The sequence below is a fragment of the Mirounga leonina genome, unplaced genomic scaffold (assembly GCF_011800145.1).
Source record: "Mirounga leonina isolate KUSES-001 unplaced genomic scaffold, KU_Mleo_1.0 Mir_115, whole genome shotgun sequence".
NCBI lineage: Eukaryota > Metazoa > Chordata > Mammalia > Carnivora > Phocidae > Mirounga > Mirounga leonina.
Window position 1 is genome coordinate 79,942,015 of NW_023270268.1, and position 27,071 is coordinate 79,969,085.

The following is a 27,071-nucleotide window of genomic DNA, read 5'->3' on the forward strand; positions in this document are numbered from 1 at the left end:
CTACTAGCCTGACACCAGGTTCAGCGTAATTTTTAAGGGCTCTAACATAATAGTGCAAATAAAATTCAAATTGAAAAATTTTGTAATCCCCTCTCCTCTTCCTCTGCCTACTTTTGGAATAATGCTGGTCTGGGAAGTCATTCAGAAGAAAAATCAGACTAAATTTAGAACTTAGCAGGAATGGGCTTTAAAAGCCAAATGAATAATCTAACCTTAAATCCATCTTGGCAGTTGTTTCTGATACAGATACTTAAATGTATCCCTTTTTGGGAAGTTGAGAACAGGCATGCTTGTTCACCTTGATTTATAGATAAAGAAGTTGATAGATACTGATGTGGGCTAGGGTTCTTACCCAACTTTCAAGCAACACAAGTTTGTTTTTAAAGCTGTGAAGTACTGAGCACTTATTATATACCAATAGGATGCTTTAATATGCATTACTTAATTAAATATGCATGACTTAATTTAATCCTTCTAATGAACCTGTGCCGTGAGTTTAATTATCCTCATTTTAGAGGTGAGGAAAATTAGCTTCTCAAAGATTAAGCAAAAACCTAGAGTCATATGGTTAGTATTTGACCAAGTAAGGATAAGAGCCCTGGTTGTTAAATCTCTGAAGCTTCTACTCTTAAGCACTACACTATAAAACCCCTTCAGGGTATTTTTATTTCAATTTAGAAATATAGAATATTATAAAGAGCAGCAGTCCTATGAATGAGCAGTCAACTGTCACAGGCATTGGGTAGACTGATGTGCTGGCCTCACAACTGTGGTTTTAAATTTTCCATTTACTTAGTATTCATTTAATATTTACTTCTTTAACCAGGTCCCATACTAGACACCCTGGGCATGTTCTGGAGAAATATGTAGAAAAGAAACAATTGAGGAAGACATGAAAGCAATTTATTTTATAGTATGAGAAGGGTATTTCTTGTAAGCGTTGGGAAGCAAAAACACTGGTTAAATCTCCTATCCTGAAACATGGAGGCTACTTAGTATGTTATGTTTGTCTCTTTGCTTGTTTGAAATGAATGAAGTGTTGTAAATGACTCTACATTGAGCTGTGGGCCCTCACAGGAAGAATTGACAAACCGTGCCAGGAAGTTGGGCAAAACTTCACAAAAGAGCAGCTCTTGGAAATGGGTTATGAGAGGTGAGGGCTACATGATTTAACATCATCTCTCTTTTGTTTCTTCCTCTCTAAAACAGGCTCTCCAAAAGACGCATTGCCTCCTCAGATCTACTCACCCAATGATCTTGTGGTCTATGAGAAAGAACCGGGTAATTATAGCTGTGCCTCTTAATTTCAGTTAGAGTCTCTTAATGACAAGGAATAAAATGTCATTTAAGTTAATGCATGCAAATAGAGGGCTTTTGTAAGGAAACACAGGAATTGAAACTGAAATCAAGGCAGCTCTGGAGATTAGCTCCTCCTCTGTCGTAGATCTCTCAGGCATCTCTGGGATTCTCAGCTTCTCTGTCCACAGCTGCTCCCTTCCTCCCCTGCAGTGGCTCCCCTCTCCTGATTAGTGATTTCTGTCTGATGTACACGTTAGCTTGCACACAGCTTGGGTTTGCCAAGACTGTGATATGAGCACAAGACATCCTTTAAGCTTCTGCTCCACCGTGGAGGGTCAGGGGTTGGAGCTCGGAGGTGAGACCGTGAGTTTAATGGGTTAACAACTCGTAGAACTAGTACACCCTAATCAGAACTCTGTGGGATGTTTCCTGTGGCTGTCTGGGTCTCCTTTTAAAAAGGTTTTTTTTAGTTTTCATTATTTTCCATTCTGGACAAAAATCATTTGCAACTGACCGAATAAGGCATTGTGTGCTATTCTTCTGGCTCAAAGCCTCCCACAGTTAAACTGAAAACCATAGAAAATCTTAACAATTTTCTATATTGTATCCTTTACAATAAACTCACTCCAAACCCAATGGAAGGTGTAAAAGAACATATTTTTATAATGTACTAAAGATAACAGAGGTCGTGATCAAATGTAGGTAGAGCACAATGATGCCCTCCTGAAACTAAGGTAAGGTTTCAAATAGCGAGCTGCCTGTAAAAAAAAAAACAAAGAACACACAAAGGGGTCTGTCAACCCCAAATGGACCAAATTTCCTAGAATTCATAGTGGCTTTGTATAGTAATATGAACATTATTCCTGCTATTGAGGTAAACCCTTACTAATGACCTAGTGTGTTTCATCTACCTATCATATGGCTACAGAATCTATGTTCATGTTACCTTCCTGCATATTAATATAGAAACTGAAAGGGACAACATAAGAATCATGCATGAGAAGAGGGGATGAGGTAGGACCACGCAGTGAGACAAACTTGCTTTCAAATTTGGATGACAATATAATTTGTCATCTCAACCTGCACACCTTTTGAGAGTGAAAGCAGTTGACATCAATAACTAAGAAAGCAACCGTAGAACAGAGTTGTCCTGGGCAAACTGGAATGAAAGTCAGTCTGGGTCAAATTCTGGTTTGCCACTTATTAACAATTTCATCTAAGAGGGGCACCTGGGTGGCTCAGTCATTAAGCATCTGCCTTCGGCTCAGGTCATGATCCCAAGGGTCCTGGGATCGGGCCCCACATCAGGCTCCCTGCTCAGCGGGAAGCCTGTTTCTCCCTCTCCTCCTGCCCCTGCTTGTGTTCCCTCTCTCGCTGTGTCTCTGTCTGTCAAATAAATAAATAAAATCTTAAAAAAAAAGAAAATCCATGTCATCTAGGAATGGCATTTAACATCGTTAAGCATTAGTTCTCACATCTATAAAACATGAATTTTAAAAAATACCCCATAGGGGGCGCCTGGGTGGCTCAGTTGGTTAAGCGACTGCCTTCGGCTCAGGTCATGATCCTGGAGTCCCGGGATCGAGTCCCGCATCGGGCTCCCTGCTCGGCAGGGGGTCTGCTTCTCCCTCTGACCCTCCTCCCTCTCATGCTCTCTGTCTCTCATTCTCTCTCTCTCAAATAAATAAATAAAATCTTAAAAAAAAAAAAAATACCCCATAGTATTTTGTTAAAATTAAATAAGGTCCCTTGTAAATATAAATATTTAGCACAGTGAATTATATAAAGTTCTTAGTGAGGGTGCAGCCGCCCTTCCTGTTATTATCATTTTCCGCCTGGCGATCCCCCTGACCTCATGTTCCATCTCGGGAAGAAAACATAGATTTGTTCATCATAAATAGTAGTATTTATAAACATATAAATATTTGCGTTCTCTATATGTGTATATATGTAAATTGTCTTTAAACTTACCGACTGCACCCTGATAACCTGAGCATTTCAAGATCTGGCCTGTCCCTCAGTGTTGGCACTGCCCCATCTTTTCTGCACCGAGCATCAAAGGTCTGGAGACTCTCTCCTTAGTCGCTGTTCGTGAGGGAAGTAGCAAAGGGCAAGAGTAGTCCATGGAAGTTTAGGGCTAAAAAGGTTGTTGTCAGAGCCTCTTTAAACAAATACTGCCATGGTACAGGATTTATGGATTGTATAAAAAGATGGTCATTCTGGAAATTTTGTATAAAACTGCCGTACTTCTTTTCTTGGTTTGTTTATTTTGCAATGAAGTATGGTACGTTACTATGGTAGGACACTTGAAAATTACTCAGAAGTATTTAAGTACACTTTTATAGCTTCTGATTAGTCACAGAGTGAAACCAGTGTAGCCGTTGAAGGTTACAAACTGATGGGTTAACTTGTTTTTTTTAGGAGAGGAGCTACTCATCCCCTGTACAGTCTATTTCACTTTCCTGAAGGATGCTCGCAATGAGGTTTGGTGGACCATTGACGGAAAAAAGCCAGACGACACCAATATCGATGTAACTGTTAATGAAAGGTACCATTGGCTCAGCCAAGGGGTGATTGACGTTTGTCCCTCAACTGAATAGCCTCTGGCTTATACTAATCATTGAAAGTAAAAACTCTGATGTTGGCCCATCATTACCAAAAATCTGCAAGATTTTCAAGTCTTTAGTGGCTGCATCCGAAGCAGGATTACTAGACATTCAATTCAAGACCCAGATATCTTCTAATAATCACACATTCATGATTCCCACTTGAAAGTAGATGGGGTGCATAGCCCACATGAATGAAGGGCCACAATACAGGGCTCTGAATACATGAAAGCTGGTCAGTGTGGCCCTGTTCTTTTCTTTCTCAAGTCTGTATTTATGCCTCAGATAAATTGTATTAGTTTCTTGTCTTGCATTAAACACGTATTTCCTATCTTCCTCCTCATTCTTAACTCACATAGCATGCATGTTACATTTCTAATTGATAATTATTTTTTTAAATATTGGCTAAATACATTCACATTCTTTAAATTTTATTTTTAAAGTGGATGAGGTGGTAATATAGCCCACTCTTAAAATAACAATCTGGGTCATTTTATTTCTAAATAAATATAAATTTTTGAAGGGGATTGGGTTGACAAGGAGGAAAATATGGGTCTTTGAAGACAAAAGATCCTTCCGTAAGTGAAGTACACAACTGCAAGACAACAGTTGGTTCACAGCGACAATAAATAAAAATTAGCAGCCGACCAACTACATGACAAAGTAGTTCTAAGGCCGTGAGCCTTAACATGATATGCAAATACATCTTTGGCTACTTGAACTTAAAGATGTGTCGTTCCTAATAGTAAACTCACACTTTGCACAGAAGTTATAAAATTTCTGCTTTACATCAAGTGCTATGCAAGATACTTTGTCCCTAACTGAGTAGATTTTATCAGAGTAGGAGTGATAGAGCAGAAATTTCAATATACTGTGATAAATGCAGTGACAAGAATATTGGATATTATCGGAAGGTTTAGTTGAGGATTTCAGTCAGTTTTAGGGGATTAGGCAGTGCTTCTCAGATGGTACAGTACCTAAATAAAGATTTGAAGGATGAGTAGAAATAAACTAGGTAAGGAAATAGAGAAAATGTTCCTGGTTAAAGGAACGTCATGTGCAGTGGCTGGAATTTAGAGAAGCAGCGCATATTTAAAGGTACAGAAGGAGTCTCCTGAAATTGGAGCAGTTTTTGCAGAAGGAATTGATTAAAGATGTGGCTGGAGGCACAAAGGGAGACTTATTAATCACTTAAGGAATTCTGAACATTGTGGTTCCTATCCTCATAATAATAACTAATGAATGATAATGAAGATCATGCTGTCTGTCCTCACTGCTATGGCAACACAACTCAGTGTCCAGAGTGGAGCAGTGCAGCTCAGTTTAGGTTAAACCCGTCACAACCCTTGACCAAGTTCTCATGACTGACGGTCAGCCTCATTGGAAGGAGAACCTGGATGTCGGCTATAGGAGAAAGATTTTGTTTTCTCTTTGGAGCAAGTAGTTCCAAGGGATTTTAAATCTTGGTCTTAGACCCAAAGCACTTGATCACTGACATGCTGAGATTACGATGAATTTATTTTCACAAAGCTTACTTGCTTTGAGAAGTCTCTTCTTTTTATGTTAGGATTTAACCCATGGAGTTTCAGCCTTTTTACTGAAATATTCTACCTGTGTTCAAAATCCAAGCTTTGGGAATCCCCTAGCTATATGAGCATGAACTATTGCTGAGGACGATAATAATTGCCTATATGAATATTTATTAAGAATTGTTCTAATACTTACACATTGACATACTCAATCCTCAGAGTTCTTGGGTAAGTCAATACATGTAATGCACTGTGTAGGCATTGCTACTTACCTCTCTTTCAAAGGAGGAACTCAAGACTTGGAAAGATTAGTTACTGTGCCCAAAGTATCTAGCCAGTAAATGGCAAAGCTTGGATCAAAACCCAGATGGATCTGGCCTCAGAAGCTTCTCTCTACACTGATACAGAATACTATCTCAGAAGTTTGAGGGAAGGAGACATTTTGCCCTGAAGAGAGATCTGCCATACGTTGCTAGCAATGGGATTTGATCTGGATACTGGGATTGTGTGTGGTATAGAAGGTAAAGAATGGCAATGGAATCTAGAAGCTACCCTCCCTTTGTAACCATTGGATCTCAGGCAACACAGCTCATGAACGTTGTGGCCGCCCTCACCTCGGGGCCCTGTGGTTGTCTCCTTATCTGATTCACACATAGCACATGGCCCTGCGGTCTCATTCACGCTTTGGTTTTCTTCCCCCTATTTCTAGTGTAAGTTTGACTGCAACTGAAGATGAAACAAGAACTCACATTTTGAACATCAAAAAAGTTACTGCTGAGGATCTCAAGCGCAACTATGTCTGTCACGCTAGAAATGCCAAAGGGGAGGTTGACAAAGCAGCCAAGGTGAAACAGAAAGGTAATGGATGCACTCAGCAGATGCGTCTGTGAACTCCAAATGTAACAATGTGGTGAATAAGGAAAATGAGAAGACAGTGCTCCAGCACCTAGCACCTCTGGCACATAGTAATGAATCAAAGGTGAATTGAAAAAATCTTGAGGGAAAGTTTCCATCTATGTGAAGGCACTCGAAATGTTGTTTCTCATACTTTTAGCAACTTAGTGCACATATGTGGCCAAAAAATCATTTGATTATGAAAATGAGGCATAATTTTATATCAGTACAGTCATGAAAAATGAAAAATAAAGAAAATATTTAAAGCTACCAAAGACATAGAGACTCTATAGTGCTAAAGTCACATATAATTGTTGGCTTGTAAAGACCTTTTTAGAAATCATTGATGGCAGAGTTCAAGGGCCATAAAAATGACCATACCATATGACTTAATACTTTTGGAATTTTTCCTGAACAAATAACAGAAAGAGAATTATGTACCCATTGCTATTCTTAGAAGCATTATCTATAATAATGAAACATTATAAATAGCAACCATCTAATTATAATCAAGTAGTTAAGTAAAATATAAAATATTTTTTCTCAAAAATATAATTTTAAAATGATCATTATAAATACTATGTATCAGTATTCAAACAGATTTAGAACATACCACTAGCCACAATTGCTAAAATGAAAATGTTTTAAACTATGACTTAAGGATTTCTATGTTGATATTACTAATTTTTTCTACAATAAATAAAAGTGATAAAGCTCTCTTGTGTGAGCTGTTGCTACTGAAACAGACAATGTCTAAAATTACCTTTGGGTCTCTCACCTAACACAGAACCCCAGACAATTAATCCCTTCAAGAATGTGTTTCAGTGACCTGGAGAAAGATAATGATGATTTATCACACATGCAGTCACGTCATTCAGAATCATCATGGATCCTTCTGTCAGATAGAGCCTATAATATTTATACCAAAAGTAAAAAAAGAAAAAAGAAAAAGAAATTAATTCATAGCTATTACATTTTGCAGTGGGATTCAAACCTTTTTTTTTTTTTTTTAAAGCTGATGCAAAAACAGCCTTCACTGTAACATTTCTTTATAATTTAGAAAGTAAAAAGCAAAGTCCTCAAGTCTATATGCCACTTAAGAAGTCTTAGGGGATTGGTTCTGGATAGTTCATTGCTTCTGCCCCTCAGAAGCCAGTGTAAAGCAACGAGACTCAACCAAATAATATAAGACAGTTTCCCAAAGTTAGTTCCTAAGAATACTACTAGGACTCTTTATAGTACTGCAGTTCATTATATGTACTCTAGACTCAGATGGCCTGTGTTGGAATCCCGGTTTCTGTGCATCCTAACTCTGTGATCTTGAAAAAAATCACTTAACCTCTCAGAGCTTCAATTTCTTTATGTAAGTAGGCAAATGATACCACTGCCTCATAAGGTTGTTTTAAGGTACTCAGCACAATTACTGGCCTATACAAATATATATTAAGTGCTCAACAAATATTAAGTCTACTTATTACTTCCACAAAATTTTCACAGTGTTATTTGACAAAGACTTTTACAGTAAATAAAGTATCATTAAAGGCTAGGTTAAACAAAATCAATCAAGTTATTTTAGTCAAGGGCCCCTTAGAGTCTTTACATTATTAACACTTGGTGTGAATACCTGAGGGGAATTGGAACATAGGGGGCAGGGGTTTTTTTTATTTTTTTTTTTCAAATATATTTGATTCCAGAAGTATGGAGCATTTTGTGGGACTCGTTTTTTGAAGCATGTGTTTTGGGAAACAATTATGGAGGATGACATAAATTACTTATTGTCAGGTAGGATTGAACAATCAATTAAAATCATGTTTAGTCTAGGAGTGATGCAGAAGTTTGCCTGCCAGAGCTATGTGAGTAGCTCCCTTTCACACAAGGCCATGCTCTGAATGGTTGAGTATGAATGGCATCAGGAACGTGAAATGACAGGTGCATCCACTGACTGGATGATCTGTGCTGAAATTACATTAGTATTACATAGAATCCAGCCTGGGCTGTGTACATCTTGTGGTACCAGAGGTGTTGAGGGTTTATAACGTGGCTTCTATTCTGGGCCAGGTAATGCTGGGATTCAGAGGGGATATCTGTATTCACATTCATACGTCATATATAGTGAGTCCTTCTCTGGATTCATTGACAAAGCATTCTATGTCTTTCATCAAAAAGATGACAGGAAGAGCTCAAAATAAAAAGAATTCACTGGGATAGGTCTTTGGACAGTGCAATTTCATCTAGTCAGTTAAAGCAAAGTATCAAAGGAGAGGCAGCTGATGTAAATGTGTTAAACATGGAGTTGTTTTATAATAGGAGAGAGGTGGGGACTAATGCAAGGTGTGTTGAACTTTATGAGAAACTGCCAAACCTATTTTTGAAGAGGTTGTACCATTTTATACTTCCATTAGCAATGTATATAAATTTCAGGTGCTCTACATCCTTACCAACTTTTGGAGTTGTCAGATTTTTCAATTTTAGCCATCCTAGTAAGTGGGTACTGGTATCACACTATAGTTTTTTTAATTTGCATTTTCAGATACTAGTGATGTTGAGTACTTTTTTATGGACTTACTGACCATTAATTAATAGTTCTTCCTTTGTGAAGTAGCCATTAAAATCTTTAGCACATTTTGTTCTTGGATTGTTTGTTAATGATATATATATATATATATATATATATCAGATATATGACTTTGTGGATATTTTCACTATTGTGCATTCATTTTACTTTTGATGAGCAGAATTTTAAAAAATTTGATGAAGTCCATTTTATCACTTTCTTCTATTATGGTTAGTACTTTCTAAATCCTGTGTTAGCAATCTTTGATTTTTGAAAATCTTAGCTTTTTCTTTTATACTTTAGCCTATGATTCATTTCAAAATTTTTTTTATACTGTGAGGTATGGATTAAGTTTTAGTGTCTTGTTTTATTTTCTTTTACATAAAGAAATCAGTTCTAGCCTCATATTGAAAAATCTCTCCCTTTTTTACTGAATTGTTTTGACAACTTAGCCTAAAATAATTAACTCTATGAGTGTGGGTCTATGTCTCCATTCCCTATTCTGTTCTATCAATGTGTTCGTCTCTCTTTAGTCAAATACTACTTTGTCTTGACTAATAGCTTTAAACTAAGTCATAAAGTCAGAAACTATTGTCTTCCTCCTTTTTTCTCTTCAAAGATTAATCTGACTATTCTGAAAACCATATTATTCTTTCATACAGGTTTTAGTATCGGCTTGCAAATTTCTACATAAGAGTGTGCTGGGATTAGATTGGGATCATATTAAATTTATAAACTGATTTGGGGAGAATTGAAATCATAATGATATTGAATTTTCCAATCCATGAACATGATATATCTCTCAATTTATTTAGTTCTCATTGATTTTTCTGAGCTTTTTTTTTTTTTTAGTTTATGTAAACAGGTCTTGCACATGTTAAATTTAGCCCTAAGTATTTTGTTTCTGTTGCTATTATAATGGTATTTTTAAAATTCCACTTTTCAATTGCTCATTGATCAAAAATAGAAATGAATTAGTTGAGTTTTATGTTTTGATCTTGGTCTTTTGACTTTTCCAAATTCACTGCTTAAATGGGGTTTCTGCTTGTTTTGTTTGTTAGGTTCCTTAGCATTTTCTATACACTTGATTGTGTCACCCATATATAAACATACTTTTCCTCCTTCCTTTCCAAACATTACACCTTTGATTTCTTTTTTCTGCCTCTTTCACTCTCTTGGATCTCCCAGTACCATGATCAGTAGAAATCAAAGCAGCCATCCTTGCATTGTTCCCTATCTTAGAGGATATGCATTCAGTTTTTATATATTAAATATGATGTTAATTATAGGTTTTTTTGTAGCTGACTTTTATCTATGTGAGGGATTAATTTATTTTTGGTTTGCTGAGAGAATTATAATTCCCGTGTGTGTGTGTATATATATATAAATTATGAATATATATATATACATATATATGTATAAATGATGAGTGTCTGTTGAAATTTATCAAATTCTTGGTGTAGTTTTATTTTACTATATCTTACTTAGGGTTCTTTAAACTTCTTGGTTCCATGAGTTTATTATATTTTTCATTTACTTTGAAAAAAACTTCAGCCATTATTTCTTCAGATATGTTTTGCTCATTCATTCATTCATTCTTTCCTTTTCTTCTAGTAGTCCCATTGAATTTAATATAGATCACTCAGGGTTGTTCCACAGGCCACTGAAGTTCTCATTTTTATTTCATCCTTTCTTTGTTCCTGTGTTTCAATTTGGGTAGTTTCTAGTTTCCACTAATCATTTCTTTATTGATGTTTAATCTGCAGCAATTTTAATTTCAGAATTGTATTTTTCAGTTTTTGGATTTCCATTTCTCCATAAAAATATCCCTATTGATATTTTCTATTTGCTGTTAATGATGTTCATCGTCTTTTTTTTTAATTCAACAGGAATATTTATAATACTCATTTTAAAGTGCTTATCTGCTAATTCCATCATCTTTGTCAATTCTGATTTGGGTTTTTTTTAAAGATTTATTTATTTATTTGAGAGAGAGAGAGAGAGCATGCAAACAGGGGGAGGGGCAAAGGAAGAGGGAGAGAGAATCTCAAGCTGACTCCCAGCAGAGTGCAGAGCCCGAGGTGGGGCTTGATCTTAGGACCCTGAGATCATGACCTGAGTCAAAGCCAAGAGTCAGACGCTTAGCTGATAGAGCCATCCAGGTGCCCCTCTGATTCTGTTTTTATTGGCTGATTTTTCTTCGGATTATGGGTCTTTTTTTTTTTCTTTTTCTTGTCTTGTTTTTTTTTTTTTTTTAAACATATGCTGGACATTATGTATGTTGCATTATTGAGTGTCTGATTTTTGAAAGCGAGTATTGTTTTATTCTCATAGGGAGTTAATTTACTTGCTTAACAGCTTGCTTTTTTGAAGTGTTCTGCTTACCTTTGCTAGAGTACATCTAAAAAACAGCCTTTTCTCCAAGGCCAGACTGGACATATCTAGACTATCTGGGGTCTCTACCTAACACACGGGGAGCTACCCAAAGTGTCTTTACTCTGGTCTTAACTCAAGTGTCCCCCAGCCCTACATGTGCACCTAGAGTTGTTCAGTTCCCAGTCTCCTGGAAGCTGTTCCTTCCCTGGTAGTTTCTTTCACTAGCCCCTGTTCTTTGCCTGATCTTGTCAAGCGTCATCCGACCTATGCAGAGCTTTATATTTTTCCAAGGACTTGAGGTCATCCCTTGCAGACTTATAGAGTGCTTCTTCCACGCAGTGTTCTTCCCTCTTTACCCAGGCCTGTAAATTCAACCCAACTCAGTAGTTCTGAACTGTGATTCCTGTGTCCTTAGCTGACCGTGATGACTATACTTGTGGTTTTCCCTGTTCTCTGTCATGGTCTGAAAGTGCCTTCAGGCAAGAAGCCAGTGTGATGGTGGGGCTCAACTGTTTGGTGTCCTTTCTCACGCAGATTGCACACAGACCAACTACCAGTGGGTCCACCTTAGGAAAACTGTCATTGTAAATACTATGGTGAGAAAGCCACTCCAGTATCCATTCCTTCTCTAAGGCCAGAGGCTGATGGGCAAAATGCACACATTTTAAAACACTATGATAGTCAAACAAAGCAGGTCTGTGGGTTAATTCAGTGACAGCTGTCTGGTTTACTGTCACCTAAATAAAACATTCTAATTGTTTGTCATTCAGAGAAGTGGTCGCTACATGATTCTCCAAATTATCAAGAAGTCTCAGCAATTTAATGAAGAACAGGCACAGGTTCTGTGGCAGGAGATACTTGGAAGTCCAGTGTCAAGCAGCTGGTGTTGGGCTCAGAGCCCCTGTGGATAGCAAGGCCCCAACTAATGAAAAGGAAGAGAATAAGTTAGGTTCCCAAGAAGAAACAAGATTGTAGACCAGTAACTTGAAACAGGGAGAAAGACTGGAGCTAAAGTCCTGGATTGGTTTAACTCAGGGTGGTTAGCTGGAAATGGGGACCTTGGAGCCCGTTATTACTGTCGAACTAGAAAAGGAGTGGAGGGGATTCTGATTCAGGGAATAACAGCAGAGCAAGTGGCTAAAATTAGCTATATCCTAAATCAATTATAAGTGAGATCAAAGAGTGAAGCTGTTTAGGAGTGCAATTTGGTCAAATTGCATCACCCCTTCCTGATTGGAAACCCTTTGGTCTGGGATTGCATCAGAATAAAATCTTTATGCCAAAACAACGGAGGTTCCAGCTGGGGCAGACAGAAAATGTGGGCTGAGGGTCATCCTTTCCCTGCAAGCCAGCAAAGCTTTATAGGAAAGCTTTTTAGAACATTTTCTGCATGTGATTCAAGCCATTTAGAAATTCAGGCTTGTGGATTACTTATCTTAAGAGTTCAATTAGTGAAATAGTATTAGACCCTCTTGATGTCATCAAGATGGCCCCCACAAAATACAATCTGTAAACATGACCCATGTCATTAAATGACCCAAAACCAAAGTAAAAATCCACACTAAAAATAAAATAGGCAGTAGTAAAATGAATGTGGCAGAGGGAAATTTATGAGGGTAATTGATCTCTTGATCATTAGGCAAGATATCTATTGATATTTTTTCTTAAATCCATTTCAGGTAAGTGCATCCGCTGACCTCTTTTTTTTTTCTTCCCTATTACAAAATGTCCAGCCAGAAGGACCCAAAATAACTGAGCAAATAATGAAGATGACAGTGGGAATTACCCCAGTGTACTGTTAACATAACATGTGCTCAGAAATACCAAGAACACAGCAATTTTCATGCCAGCCACCCAAATTGATCTTAGTAAATTCTCAGCAATTGCACTGACATAGCTTTTGACATTCAATGATGGAGTTTTGTTATTTTAAACACCATTATTCATGGAACGAGCACGAGAATACCTGGTAATAATTCTGCACTGTGGAGTTCCGGGCTATCTCTGAGATAGGATTAGCGTCCCGAGTTTAGGATAATGAACTTGAAACTCTAAGATCTGCCCTTTAATTAGAGAACTTCAGGCTCAGCTCCAGACTGCTTACCATTTTCACCTTAGGAGAGATACCTGTTTCAAAAGGGATTTTTCCACTAGTATATGATCAGTAATTAAGCTTCATGGCAGAGCTCTGCAAAGATCTTTGGACTTTGGAGTCAGAGAGCCTGGATAACAATCCTAGCTTTGAACAAAATTCCTCTGTGCCCACCTTGGCAAGCACTTAACACAATGTTCAGGTGACGAAAAAGCCTTTTCTCATTACCCGACCTGATATACCTCTTCTGCCCCAGTCCAGCCTCTCAGTTCCCCCACCCCCATCATATTACCTTGCTTTATTTCCTTTATGACACCGATCACTACCTAGCAATAGTTGTCCTATTATTTATTTCCTTGCATTAGAATATTAACCCTAAGAGGGCAGAAACCCTTTTGGTCTGATCTACCATTGTATCCCCAACAGCTTCTGGCAAATAATAGATGTTAATAAGTAACTGTCAAATCAACTATTAGATAATTTAAGCCACTCCTTCTTCAGATCCAAATATTCTATTCCTTCTTCAAACACTTAGGCTTCATTATCACAAGCTAATAAAGCAACCAAATAAAGTTGTTGATGCATAATAGTACTAGATTTCTTTTAAATATTTCAGAATGGTTCTATCTGGAAACGTTCATTGAGATCCTATGTATTCTAGCGGTAGGATGGTTGAAGAAAACATAGGCTTACCTAGAAGACTATAGATGTAGAGTTTAGTGGGGAGTGAGAGAGAGGGAGCGGCAGACTTACAGACGAATTACAATAGAATACAAATGCTATAATAGAATTGTAAACAATGAGAAGAGTAGGAATTTCTGCCAGGCAGATGTCAGGTTGCAAGAGGAGTTTTAATCTAGGAAAGCTTATACAAAATAATGACATTTGAGCATAGACTTAAAAACTAAAGAAAAAGAAAGAACTATTTTCCGCCAGAAGTCCCAGCATGAGCAAAGACACGAAGCAAAATCTTCCTGACATTTTTGAGGGGAAGGTACTGGTAAATGAGCCAGTAGGGTGGTTGGTGGTTTGGTCATGACAGACCTTCTTTACAGGGCTGAGTTAAAACATTTCTAGTTTTTAGGAAGTCAGGAAGTACCTCATTCTATTTCTGATAGTTCCAAAGAAATTGCTAAAATGCCTCTCATATAAAAGTGAGCAGATAACGTGGGAATCTGTCCATACTAGATATTGCAAGTTAACTTTCAGAATGTGTATCCTAGAGCTGTAAGCCTGGGAAGATACTTTCAAACCCAAGCATACTCAGCATTTGGTGGATACCCTCTGTTTCTGCCCAATGAAAATAAGATTTTTGAGGCTTTTTTCCAAATTTATAGGAAAGGAAATTAAATTTTTTTTCCATATGGCACTGACGGGAGGATGTAATTAAGACTAATGGAAACACATTAAGATTTTCACAACCCAAATGCTCCAACAATTAAATTTCTCTCAGTATCACGGTCTGGTCTGGGTAGTAGTAAGGATTCCATCCCAAGAGATGGACAAACAGAAGATGAAATCACACTTTTCAAAAATATTTTTGAGGAGATTCATGTATCAGATCATGAGTTGAATGAGATGACCTTCTAAATCCTTTCTACTGCTAAAATGTATATATATAACTAATATACCATTTATATACCATTAATATGTATTTATATAATATCAAAGTCTATTCAACTCGCCTAGTAGTTTAAAACACCTACATCAGGTGCTGGAAGCAAAAAGGTAAATATGACATGGTCTGGCATTAAAACATAGTGCTTAAAGCCTATCATGTTATCTCTGCTTGTTCACACATACAAGTCAGGTGCATGGCTCAGCTGCCTGGTTTACCCAGCTATTTGCAGGATGAGGGATCGCTGTGATCACCACATAGAAATCGATTGTTTCTTTGTTGTTCTCTCCACTGATAGCTCCAAGATACACAGTGGAATTAGCATGTGGTTTTGGAGGCACGGTCCTGCTGGTAGTGATTCTCATTGTGGTTTACCACGTTTACTGGCTGGAGATGGTCTTATTTTACCGGGCTCATTTTGGAACAGATGAAACCATTTTAGGTGAGTAATACAAGTGTGATGTAAATGCCTTCTTCTGTGGTCATTTTCAGAAAGCATGTTGGCTTGATAAAAGCTAGAATAACTGGGAGATTTAATCAAACCATCTTTGGTTTCGGCCCTTACTATTAAAAATCCTTCTAATGTATATTATTGTGCTGTCTTGGTTCAATATGTGTTTAGTCTAGATAAGCCTGTCCAAATAGAAACACAATGCAAGCCACATATGTAATATAAAATTTTCTAGTGGTCACAGTAGGAAAAGTAAAAAGAAAGTGAAAATTACTTTAATAATATATCTTATTTAACCCAGTGTATTCGAAATATTATTATCTTAGCATATCATGCATATTTATTTATTTATTTATTTTAAAAAAGATTTTATTTATTTGTTTGAGAGAGAGAGAATGAGAGAGAGCACATGAGAGGGGGGAGGGTCAGAGGGAGAAGCAGACTCCCTGCCGAGCAGGGAGCCCGATGCGGGACTCGATCCCGGGACTCCAGGATCATGACCTGAGCCGAAGGCAGTCGCTTAACCAACTGAGCCACCAGGCGCCCCGATATCATGCATATTTAAAAGCTAGTGGTGATATTTTAGTCTTATTTTTTGGTTTTCAAAATCTCATAATTTAGCATGTGTTATATTTTAAACTGAAAGCACATCTCCATTCCGCCCAGCTCCATTGCAAGTGTTCGAGAGCTACGTGTAGTTGTGTGTGCCGTACCTGGACAGTGCAGGTTTACACTCTTTGTACTGAAGGGTGGTCCAGGCACCAGCAACATCAGCATCACACGGGAGCTTGTTAAAAAGAAAATCTTAAGCCTAACCCCTATTCTCAGTCAGGACCTACATTTTAACAATATCCCCAAATGATTCAAGTGCACATTGAAGTTTTAGAAGCACTGTCCTAGTGCAAATTTGCCTGGTGACAAGAAAGGAACAATTAAACATCCTGATTCTTAGACTCATCCCATAAAGATTTTCATTCCGTAGTGTGGCAGAAGAGACAAAGAACCTGTATTTTTACTGAGAGGTGATGTTTATAATTAGGCACCTTTGGGAAAGATGGGCTTATGGAATCTAAGTATATTTTTAATTGTAGTTATTTTCAGGTATAAATAACTTAGACGCTTTCTAAAAGTTTTGCTCCATTCATAATTCTAATATATTAGTAGTGACAAACTACGACGGGAACCATAAATTTTCAGTATGGTATTAATTGCCAGCACCTATGACTGACTATTTGCATCCTGATTATGTTAATTCATAGTTGAGTGAGCCAAACCTCATTTATTTTCCACTATAAAAAGTAAACTTAGCGATATGAGAGTAGAAGACACATCGGAAAAAATTTGCAATTACACCTTAAAATAGTCATTTTGCCTGGAGACCTGTCACAAGTGAGAAATCACCCTGAAATCTGTCAGATAATTCATACATGTAAAAAAGTGAAAATGTCAAATATGCAAAAGTTCAATTTAAGAAAAAATGCAGTACGATGGTGAAACTTTTCTAATTTGTATTGGATCTCTCTTCCTTTTGCTAGATGGGAAGGAATATGATATTTATGTATCTTATGCAAGGAATGCTGAGGAAGAAGAGTTTGTGTTACTGACCCTCCGTGGAGTTTTGGAGAATGAATTTGGATACAAGCTGTGCATCTTTGACCGTGACAGTCTACCTGGGGGAAGTAGGTATTTCACATGAGTACAAGTGACGCCACTCTGCATGGCAAAGGGAATCCTCAGTTTGGGGTCATGTGTGAGAGTCATGGCAGAGTTCTGTGTTGGCATCTTTGGATACTGAACGTCCAATTATTTGATGTAATAGAGACTTCTTTAGGAATAAAATTACCTCCTAAGTTGTAGATTATTGAGGTGCCATTTATGGTACTAAAATAGTTCCCCTTGCAAGCCCTAAGAACTCCAGGTCAGAAAAGTATGGATGCGCAGTGGATTAGGACTCTATTAAATACCTCAGTTTTAAATGTTCTGCTTACACACATTTAGATTTTTAGAAGGTTTAAGCTAACCTGCATTAATTTCCCTAGGATTTTTTTTTTTTTTTTTGCAAACATTGAGTTTAAGCAACACTTTTACGAAGACTGAGGTTTACTTGATTTTACTAAGAATGAGTTTGTGAAGAGAATGCATGGAGTTTTTCTTTATAGTACTCACTGATAATAATTAGAATATTTCCCTGTGGCATTTGCTAATTTCCTTTTCCTCACTTTTGTTTTCTCGCAGTCCTATGCTATTAAACGCCCCCTTTTCTTGGGTCTGTTTCCTCCTTTCTACCAGCTCATACATTTGAGATGTAGTTTAATATTTTAAAAAGGCCAGTATATTCTAGAAACTTGAATTGCTGAATAATAAAAGTGCATCTCAAATTTTCAAGTCTACCGGGTAACATACAAAGTGATGGTCCATTTGAGTCTGTTTTAATAAATACCTAATAGCATTCCTAAACCCACTGTTGAACTTTGTGCTGTTGAAATGCATGTAATATGTTTATTCCTCAGCAAAACAAACTAGTTTTCCTTCCCTCCAATCCTGTTTATGTTCATCATTTCAGATGTTTTAAAAATGTCATATGGATAATGGAGATACAAAACAGACTTAAATGTTTATTTTCATTTTGAATTAGCTGGACCACTTATTTTATCTCCTTAGCCATTACCTAGAAGTCCATCATGCTAGTGTTCTACAGTATCATTTTGCCAGGAAATGATGACTTGATTATACAGTTAAGGGACAAATTCCACTCATTTTAAGACTTAAAATCCTAAGTCACTTATTCATCCATTTATTCATTCATTCTGCCATTCAACAAATATTTATTACAGTGTGAAAGTTATATAAAGACATACAGTATAACAACAATGACCCTCCAATAGGGGTTGATAATTCTTTGAAGACTTCAAGTTCTACATAATTACTCTTGCATCTTGCTTCTGATGGTCAGTCCTTGTGATCTGCATTCTCCCTGCTGCTCTTCGTCCTCTTTGCCTCTGGGTCTCTTTCCATGCTTACACACGGTCTGCCTCCAGCAATACTGCGTGGAGTAGATAATTACTGATTCCTGGATTCTCCTCCAGGCCGCATATGGAATTTTAATTGCAAGTCTTTCCCCTTTGCCTCTGTACCTGTGAAGATGAAGGGCAGAATGACAGCTTAGGGGAGTATTTTAAGGCATGAAATAGCTTCCCACAACAATAGTGCATTCCCTGGAATTGACTTCTATTGGAACCCCAGGTAAAGGATCATATAGTCCTAGACAAGCAACCTTGAGGAGATGGATTGTTCCCAAGAATTTAGTGACAGGAACTAACCAGAGCCTTTGACAACAGAATAAAATTACACTGAATTTCCTTCTTCCCTGTTTCTTCTTCTTTTCTGACCTGAAGAAAGCATTTGCCTGTTAGCAAAGGCAGACACGTCAGCTAGCAGCCTACCGAAACGCATGTCTTCATAGTAATGATAGGAGTTTAAGGAGAAAGATCTAGGGACTAATTTAGGCTCTAGAGCAGAGAGCAGAATAGAAAGCTGAGCTGAGAATGTGATGCCAGCCAAAATGCCATTCAGTGGGCTAGCCTTTTCTAAGTTCCTATTCTAAGGACATAGTGATACCAGTCTGAGTCGGGTAGGAGTCTGGCAACAGAGAGGGACTTTCAGAAAATGAATGTTCCTACTCTTGCTTTCCTCTGTTAGTGAGAAATGAATTTCCATGATTTTGCCTCTATAAAGATTATGTTTTTGAGTAGCCACTGGCATTAGAGAGTAAATACATGGGTATTGTTGGGGAGAAAGGGCTCAGGAGCTGATCTGACTAGGCTGCAGCATGCCATGTGTTTTGAAGAAATTGATATCTGTACAACCCATCTATTTCTCGTAATGCTTTTGAAGACCAGGGTTATAGAAGTATACTTGGCTTCATGCCTGTTTGGAATTTTTGGGTGGGTGGAATATGGGCATCTGGTTTTCAGTATCTTGGAGGAGTGTGGCATTTATTGGACAGAGTGAGTGGGTGTAAGGATTAAGTTGTTGCAAATGTTCTTGGTAAAAGTTTCATCTCAGTTCTCAGGCTGTTACCCTGAGTTCCCTACAATTCCCTACACTACACTCAAGCCCCAGGCTTTTGGGGAGTTCTTGGCCAACACTAATCCCCATGGTGTTTTCTTTCTCAGTTGTCACAGATGAGACCTTGAGCTTCATTCAGAAAAGCAGACGCCTCCTGGTTGTCCTAAGCCCCAACTACGTGCTCCAGGGAACCCAAGCCCTCCTGGAGCTCAAGGCTGGCCTAGAAAACATGGCCTCTCGGGGCAACATCAACGTCATTTTAGTACAGTACAAGGCGGTGAAGGAGACGAAGGTGAAAGAGCTGAAGAGGGCTAAGACGGTGCTCACGGTCATTAAATGGAAAGGGGAGAAATCCAAGTATCCACAGGGCAGGTTCTGGAAGCAGCTGCAGGTGGCCATGCCAGTGAAGAAAAGTTCCAGGTGGTCTAGAAGTGGCGAGCAGGGTCTCTCCTATTCATCCTTGAAAAATGTATGAAAGGGACAACGAAAGGGGTAAAAAGAACCAAGGGAACTCCAGGAAGGAAGAGTCCCCTTTCTTTATTCCCAATTTCTTGTTTCACAGACAGAAAAGAATTCTGTCGAAGCCTCCCCCCAGGGATGTATTCAGGGTGACTGCATGACTGGTCGTTCCTCAGGCAATACTATGGTATTAGAATACTAATACAATTGTCTGTTTCCTCAGGCAATACTATGGTTTAGAATGGTCCTGCCACCAGTCTGTCACCAGTGTCTGATGTCACTATGTTCTTCGCAGGCAGACTTGGTTGATGCCAATTTCCCCTTTCTGCATCCTCTGTCCCTGTTCCCACATCTCTATTCCCTCTTCTCTCTCATTGTTTATAATCTTAACAGTGTGGGGCAGCCTTTTGCTTGGATTTCAAGACCCCTTAAAGATAACTCATTTGCTAACAAGGTCTTAATGAGTTTCCAAGTCATTTTCTTTGTATTTTTACTCGTTGGTTAAACAGATAATCAGTGCCCAAATTAATTTGAGCTGATGACAATGAGCTCTTCTGCTCATTCTGCTGGGAAGTGCCCCATCTCAGCCAGACTGACACCCACGCAGGACTCTATGAAGCAGTGTAACTAAAAGTGTTCCTTATGATGGTTTGAAAGGGCTTGCCTGCATTTTCTCCTACTAAATCCCTCGTGCCCTCCATCTCAGTCACTGATGTCATATTTGTCAACTTGAAAAACATACCATATATTTTTTTTTTATTGCAGTAAACTGCTAGATATATGTAGGTCGACCTGTATTTGTCACTTCATCTTCCCTATCTACTGTACCTCATATCAACCATTTAGAGTTTGCAGATGGCTCCACACATGGTTCAGTCTGACAGGAAGCTTCTAATGGTGCTAAGAGAGAGTGAAATAACAGCAAAATGCTTTTAGGGCATTTTCTGGCTTGTGAGAAAAGCACAGAACAGGGTGTTCAGTAGTGTTTGTCTTTTCATCTTAGCCTTGCTAATGTGAATATTAGGAAAGTGATTTCTCCTCACTTGTTCTGACTCTCCACTGTAAAATATGGCAGTTAGACTCAATGACCTTGCAAGTTGCTTTTGGCATTAATATTCTAAGAGAATTAACTGGACCACCCAGTATTTTCCATATTTTATTCCCTGGTACAGTTAATACGCTCACTCCAAACAAGTCAGTCTGAAAAGTCTCTTCCTTGAAACTTGTTTTACTTCGTTTTAAATAAGATTGTACCGTTCTTAAGACTTGGAAAAGTGAAAACTAAGTCCAGAGTTTACAGAGTGGTGGATACCTGCGGTGTACATATATCCATACATATATATATACACACACATATATATACGTATATGCACACACCCATGAATTATATGTGTATATATATCTACATTGTATAATATATATATATACACACACATGGATTATATATGTGTATATGTATGTATGTATATGTGCATATATATATATGCACACACCCTTATGTACACATGCATGTGACTTTAAATAGCTATTGGCACAATATTACAAACCACTGGAACTCTTAATCCAGTTTTTAAATTATGTTTTTACTGTAATGCTTTTGTGCCGGTGTTTTCTGTACATTATTTGTAAATTCACAGCTCACAGAGTAGTAGTTCCTAGTTCTCGCCTTCCCTAAATTAGTATAAATAGCTTACTGCTGCCCCATTTGGTCTGGGTGCAGTGGAATCTGTTGGACACAGAGCTTCTATGGTCACTGCTGAGCAGTACCAGTCCTCTGGCATTAACTGATCATCTACTCTGTCACAAGCACACACTCTTAGACACTAAACTATGGTAATCTCAGTGTTCAACTACTAGGGAGATGAATCTCTACTTGGACTGTTGAGTAATAGAGAAAAGGAAAATAAAATACCTATAAACAAGCCTGAGTTTCCTATGAAATACCATAATTCATAATTTAAGGGAACCCTTATCCCAGCATTATGGATGTTGATAACCAATTCTAAAACTATCTCCTGCATTTAAGGGTCCTTCAGCCGTGGTAAAGTCCCTAATAAATCATTTCTCTATAGTGGAGTTATTATTTTAAATTGAAGAAAAGAAAAGCTTCATGAATTCTTGACTGTAAAACTATGGTATGGAGTCATTCTTGGATCTGTTTTGTTTTTGTTTTTGTTTTGTCTTACTAATGCTTTTCTTTATTACAAACCACAATTACTCCTCCTGTTAACCCTTCATCAAGACCAGAGGAGAGCTGACTCCAGATAAGCTTTGAATATCAGTTGCATGAGCTTTAGGTAATGGGAAACAGTCCCATCACAAGGGGCCATTCTCTTGCCAATGCTGCATTCTTTTGCACTTTTGGATTCGATATTTATCCCAAATGATTTTGGGTACCCCTAGAAACTTCTTGATATTCTTTTTCCTATTTATCTACTGGTCTTTGATATTGAACTTTTCCAAATGCTAAAATCTAAAACATCTCACATCTAAATGATATGTCTCATTCTCAGAGAATTTTGTTTCAAGGTTTTTTTGTTTGTTTTATGTCCCAGAAGATACCCAATACAAAATTTTTGAAGGAGGTGAGGAAATATAATTTTGACAGCAAGGAGAAATCGCTCTATAATATTAAACAACTATGTCTCTAATGTTTAATAAAAAACCTTAATGGTTTTACATACATGATATAAAGATTTTCTTTATTAAGTTAACAAAGAACCATGACATATAAAGTGTCTAATTACACAATCATATAAAATTTATTTATCTTCTATATTGTAACTTAGGTGATTCCCTAGGATTCTAATAAACAAGCACTCCATTGTATTGGGAAAAAAAGCATCACTCCACTTGCTAATTATCCATTTCTTTCCATAGGTTTTAATATTTTAAGATTATCTTATTATCTTTTTTATTTTATTCATAATGTATTTTCCATTTTCCATTTGATTTGTAAATTTGTTTATTTTAAAAATAAACCATTTATTTTCAGATTTGAATTTTATTTTGTGCATGTGTTTTATGTCTTTATTTTCATCTTTGGGCATAAGAAATGAGAATAAGAAGAATTAATGATATGCATAAAAAGAAATGTTAGAAGTTACATTAGTTAAATTCTCTTTCTGAGAGAAATCTGAGAAAAATGGGAACTTTATATTAAGAACATTTTCTTTACATGTGAATAAAAGAGTTATTTAAATAAAATGAATTGTTCTAGTGTGCCAGGTGTATGTGTGTGTGTGCGCGCGTGCCCATGTGTGCCTGTGTGTGCGTGTGTGTGTGTGGTTTTGTGTGTATGGAGACAGACAGAGGAAGAATAACAGGGCAGCAGAAAGAGAGCAATGGGCTAGGAGATTAAATGTTGCTCTGGTGTTTTTAGTCACATCTATTTTAAAGTAAATAGAATTTTTAAAATTTATTGTTCACTTATAAGTCCACATATTAAGGTGCTTCTCTAAAGTTACCATGAAGAATTGACTCAAATTCAATTAACATTAGCCCTACTTTAGTTTAATATTGTGTTCACTAGATTTAACCAAAGTGATTAATTCAAATGTCTACTATGTGTAGACATTTACATATAGGTATTTTTAATTTTTAATAATCCTGTAAGCTTATTCTTATTATATGCATTTTATAGATGGATGAACTCAGACTTAAAGATATTAAGATAAAAACAGAAATAAATGGAGAAACTAATTGAATTCAGATTCATCTTCCAAATTAGGTACCTCCTCCCCCTCCCTTTTTTACTACACTTCACGTTTTAAGAAAGAGAGAGAGAGAGAGAGAGAGACATTTGCTGCCCTTGCATACACCAATAATCTACCTGGAGAACAAAATTACAGTCCTAGTTTTCTTTTAGATGAATTCCAGGGAGATTATGACTTTTAAAGGCAGGAGTATTCTAGAGTGTTGATGAATTCTAGATCAGAAAACATGAATTCAAAATTAATTTAGTACCACACAAGAAATCTGGTCTCATCAGTATATAGCCACACCTTACCTTTTTGAGCCCAACAGAATAAATGACCTAATTTATGACTCCCTCTCCGAATAACCTTCAGCATTAAAAAATAACAATTCACATCCTCAACTGCAGTTTTTACAATATGAAAAACATTAAAATATGCCATAAAGGAGGCAGCTTCTTTCAAAGTACTGTGTGAGGACCTTCAGGTATAGCCCATATCCCATGTGATAAGTATCTTCTCCATCCATTCCTCAATGTTACGGAATTCCACCACTCCTATCTGTTTCTTTAGCATTGCCCTATTTCAAATGCAAATTTTACATTTTCAGGATGGGGTACCAATTAAAAAAAAAAGAACAATCTTTCTTTAGAGGATCTAGGATAGCACTTTATTTTCAACAGTGATATCCCCATTGGACAGAACATACATTTTCTTAATGTGACTATTTTGAAGTAAAACACACAGTACACACACATGCATGCACACACAATTTGAGTGCACAAATTTCCTTTTGTTGAAATCCATCCATGTTACTTAAAGGTTATATCGTATTTCTCATGAGATGGGAGAAGTAGTAAATTTTCTACTTTTACATTCTCAGGTTTATGAAAGGCAGCTACACAAATTCTCAGTAGGACTGGGACAAAGGAGTTTCCAAAACACACACACACACACACACACGGGCTTTGAAGATAAGTGAAAATTTAGATTTATCTTTTAAGATCAAAATTAAAATTCTCTAAAACTACTTCACACTCTTGACAAAACTAGTTAAAATGTCTTAAAAATTGAGCACATGTCTCTTCCAATTACCCTTCAAATTCATGTTAAATTTACTAACTGGAAAGAACTAATCTGGTAAGGAGCACAGCTCCTTTATTCTCTGTAAATTCATAATGATCAAATTCACTGCAAACTTCCAGCTTGTCTTCACAGGCTAGAAAGTCTCTCCATCACTGTTTCATCCCTGGCCCCAAAAGAGTAGGTACTCAACCTCATGGTCTGTCTGCAGCACCTGTTTTCAGCATTGTCAATGGCTGTGATTTATACATTTGGAAATTCTTTCCTTCAGAAAATCACATTGTTTAATCCCTTAAATCTCATGATGAGCTAAGAACCACATTTATTTCAGGGACTTTCCATTGGAATCTCTGGATAAACCCACCTCAGTAACTATTAAAAGTTAATGCTTTGTCAGAAGTCTTAAACTAATTGATTCCTGCCCATTGTCTATGTTGTTACCCCTTTAAATGATTCGTAGTCCAATTCTTCACACATATACATGAAAAAAAGGAGATTTTAGTTGATAACAAAATCAATACTATGAACTATCTGATGTTGTGTCCAAAAATTTTAAGAATCAAGAGATATAACTGTGTGGTTCTTAAGAGATGGTAATTCCCTATTGCTCTTTGCTGGTCAGGCTGTCTGGAGCATTGTGTTCAGTCCATTTCAAGATATGACTCTCAGGAGGTATATATATAAACTGATGATTATTCAGAGGAAAATGATAAAAGTGGGGGAAGAGACTTGATACCATGTCTTCTAAGGAATAAGATAAAAATTCTAAAGTTGATCTAAATTTAAAAATGAGAAGAAAATACAGTGAGGTCAAAACAGTTGTGAAATATTTTAAACATTTGAAGATATCAGATCTAAGACCACCAGATAAAAGAGGCAGGGAAGAGTATTTCAGAAAAAATAATTTACAAACAGCTGAAATTAGCTGCCTTTTGGAGGTAGTAAATTCCTCATCCTTGAAGGTAGCAGAGTCTTGGCAATCATTTATAAGAGTGGTGTAAATGAGATTCATTAACTGGGTAGATTATTTAACACTGAGATCCTATATTTTTTTAAAGTATTTTATTTTTCATTATTTTTTATTAACATATGATGTATTATTTGTTTCAGGGGTATAGGTCTGTGATTCATCAGTCTTACACAATTCACAGCACTCACCATAGTACCTACCCTCCCCAAAGTCCATCATCCAGCCACCCCATCCCTCCACTCCCTTCCACTCCAGCAACCCTCAGTTTGTTTCCTGAGACTAAGAGTCTCTTATGGTTTGTCTTCCTCTCTGGTTTCATCTTGTTTCATTTTTCCTTCCATTCCCCTATGATCCTCTGTCTTGTTTTTCAAATTCCTCATATCAGTGAGATCATATGATACTTGACTTTCTCTGATTGACTTAGGCTAAGTGAAATAAGTCAATCAGAGATCCTACATTCTTAAGTGTTTATTTATTGCCTCTCCTTTGTAGAATGGACAATGATGAACTACAGTTTATGGAAGTTTTCACTAGGCATTGTCCTATCTTTCCATTTTCCTATAGATACAGTGGAAGCAGTTTTTGACTTCATTCAGAGAAGCCGAAGGATGATTGTTGTCCTGAGCCCAGACTATGTGACAGAAAAAAGCATCAGCATGCTGGAGTTTAAACTGGGTGTCATGTGCCAGAACTCCATCTCCACCAAGCTCATTGTGGTTGAGTACCGTCCCCTTGAGCATCCACACCCAAGCATCCTGCAGCTGAAGGAATCTGTGTCTTTTGTGAGCTGGGAGGGAGAAAAGTCCAAACATTCTGGCTCTAAATTCTGGAAGGCCTTGCGGTTGGCTCTTCCCCTGAGAAGTCTGAGTGCCAGCTCTGGCTGGAATGAAAGCTGTTCTTCCCAGTCTGACATCAGTCTGGACCATGTTCAAAGGAGGAGAAGTCGTTTGAAAGAGCCCCCAGAACTCCAGGGCTCAGGGAGAGCTGCAGGCAACTCTCCAGCCCCAGACACAATGTCCAAGCACAGAGGGAAGCCCTCTGCAGCCTGTCGTTGCTGTGTCACCTACTGTGAAGGAGAGAGTCATCTCAGGAACAAGAGCCGGGCAGAGATACATACCCAGCCCCAGTGGGAAACACACCTCTGTAAGCCTGTTCCCCAAGAATCAGAAACTCAATGGATACAAAATGGCACCAGATTGGAACCCCCTGCTTCCCAGATCTCAGCCCTTGCTCTTCACCATTTCACGGATTTATCCAATAACAATGACTTCTATATCCTATAATTACCATGTGGTGGGTGGAGGCTGCTATCTATCTATACCAGCCCTCTTTGTGTCATGAACCTATGGGAATAATTGACATTTTTATCATCTAATG

At 37.5% G+C, this 27,071-nt stretch overlaps 1 protein-coding gene across 2 annotated transcripts in view; it reads left to right on the top strand.

The window, feature by feature from the left end:
* IL1RAP (interleukin 1 receptor accessory protein) overlaps nucleotides 1-21,835 on the top strand; it is a 125,355-nt gene extending 103,520 nt beyond the window's left edge. For both annotated transcript variants that reach the window (XM_034999823.1, XM_034999824.1), the window contains 6 exons: nucleotides 1,210-1,281; nucleotides 3,721-3,847; nucleotides 6,144-6,292; nucleotides 15,267-15,410; nucleotides 16,955-17,098; nucleotides 19,595-21,835. In XM_034999823.1, the coding sequence (XP_034855714.1) occupies nucleotides 1,210-1,281; nucleotides 3,721-3,847; nucleotides 6,144-6,292; nucleotides 15,267-15,410; nucleotides 16,955-17,098; nucleotides 19,595-19,962 (1,004 nt within the window). In that variant the 3' untranslated portion in view covers nucleotides 19,963-21,835. The remainder of the gene's footprint in view (nucleotides 1-1,209; nucleotides 1,282-3,720; nucleotides 3,848-6,143; nucleotides 6,293-15,266; nucleotides 15,411-16,954; nucleotides 17,099-19,594) is intronic.
* Nucleotides 21,836-27,071: the final 5,236 nt, after the last annotated feature.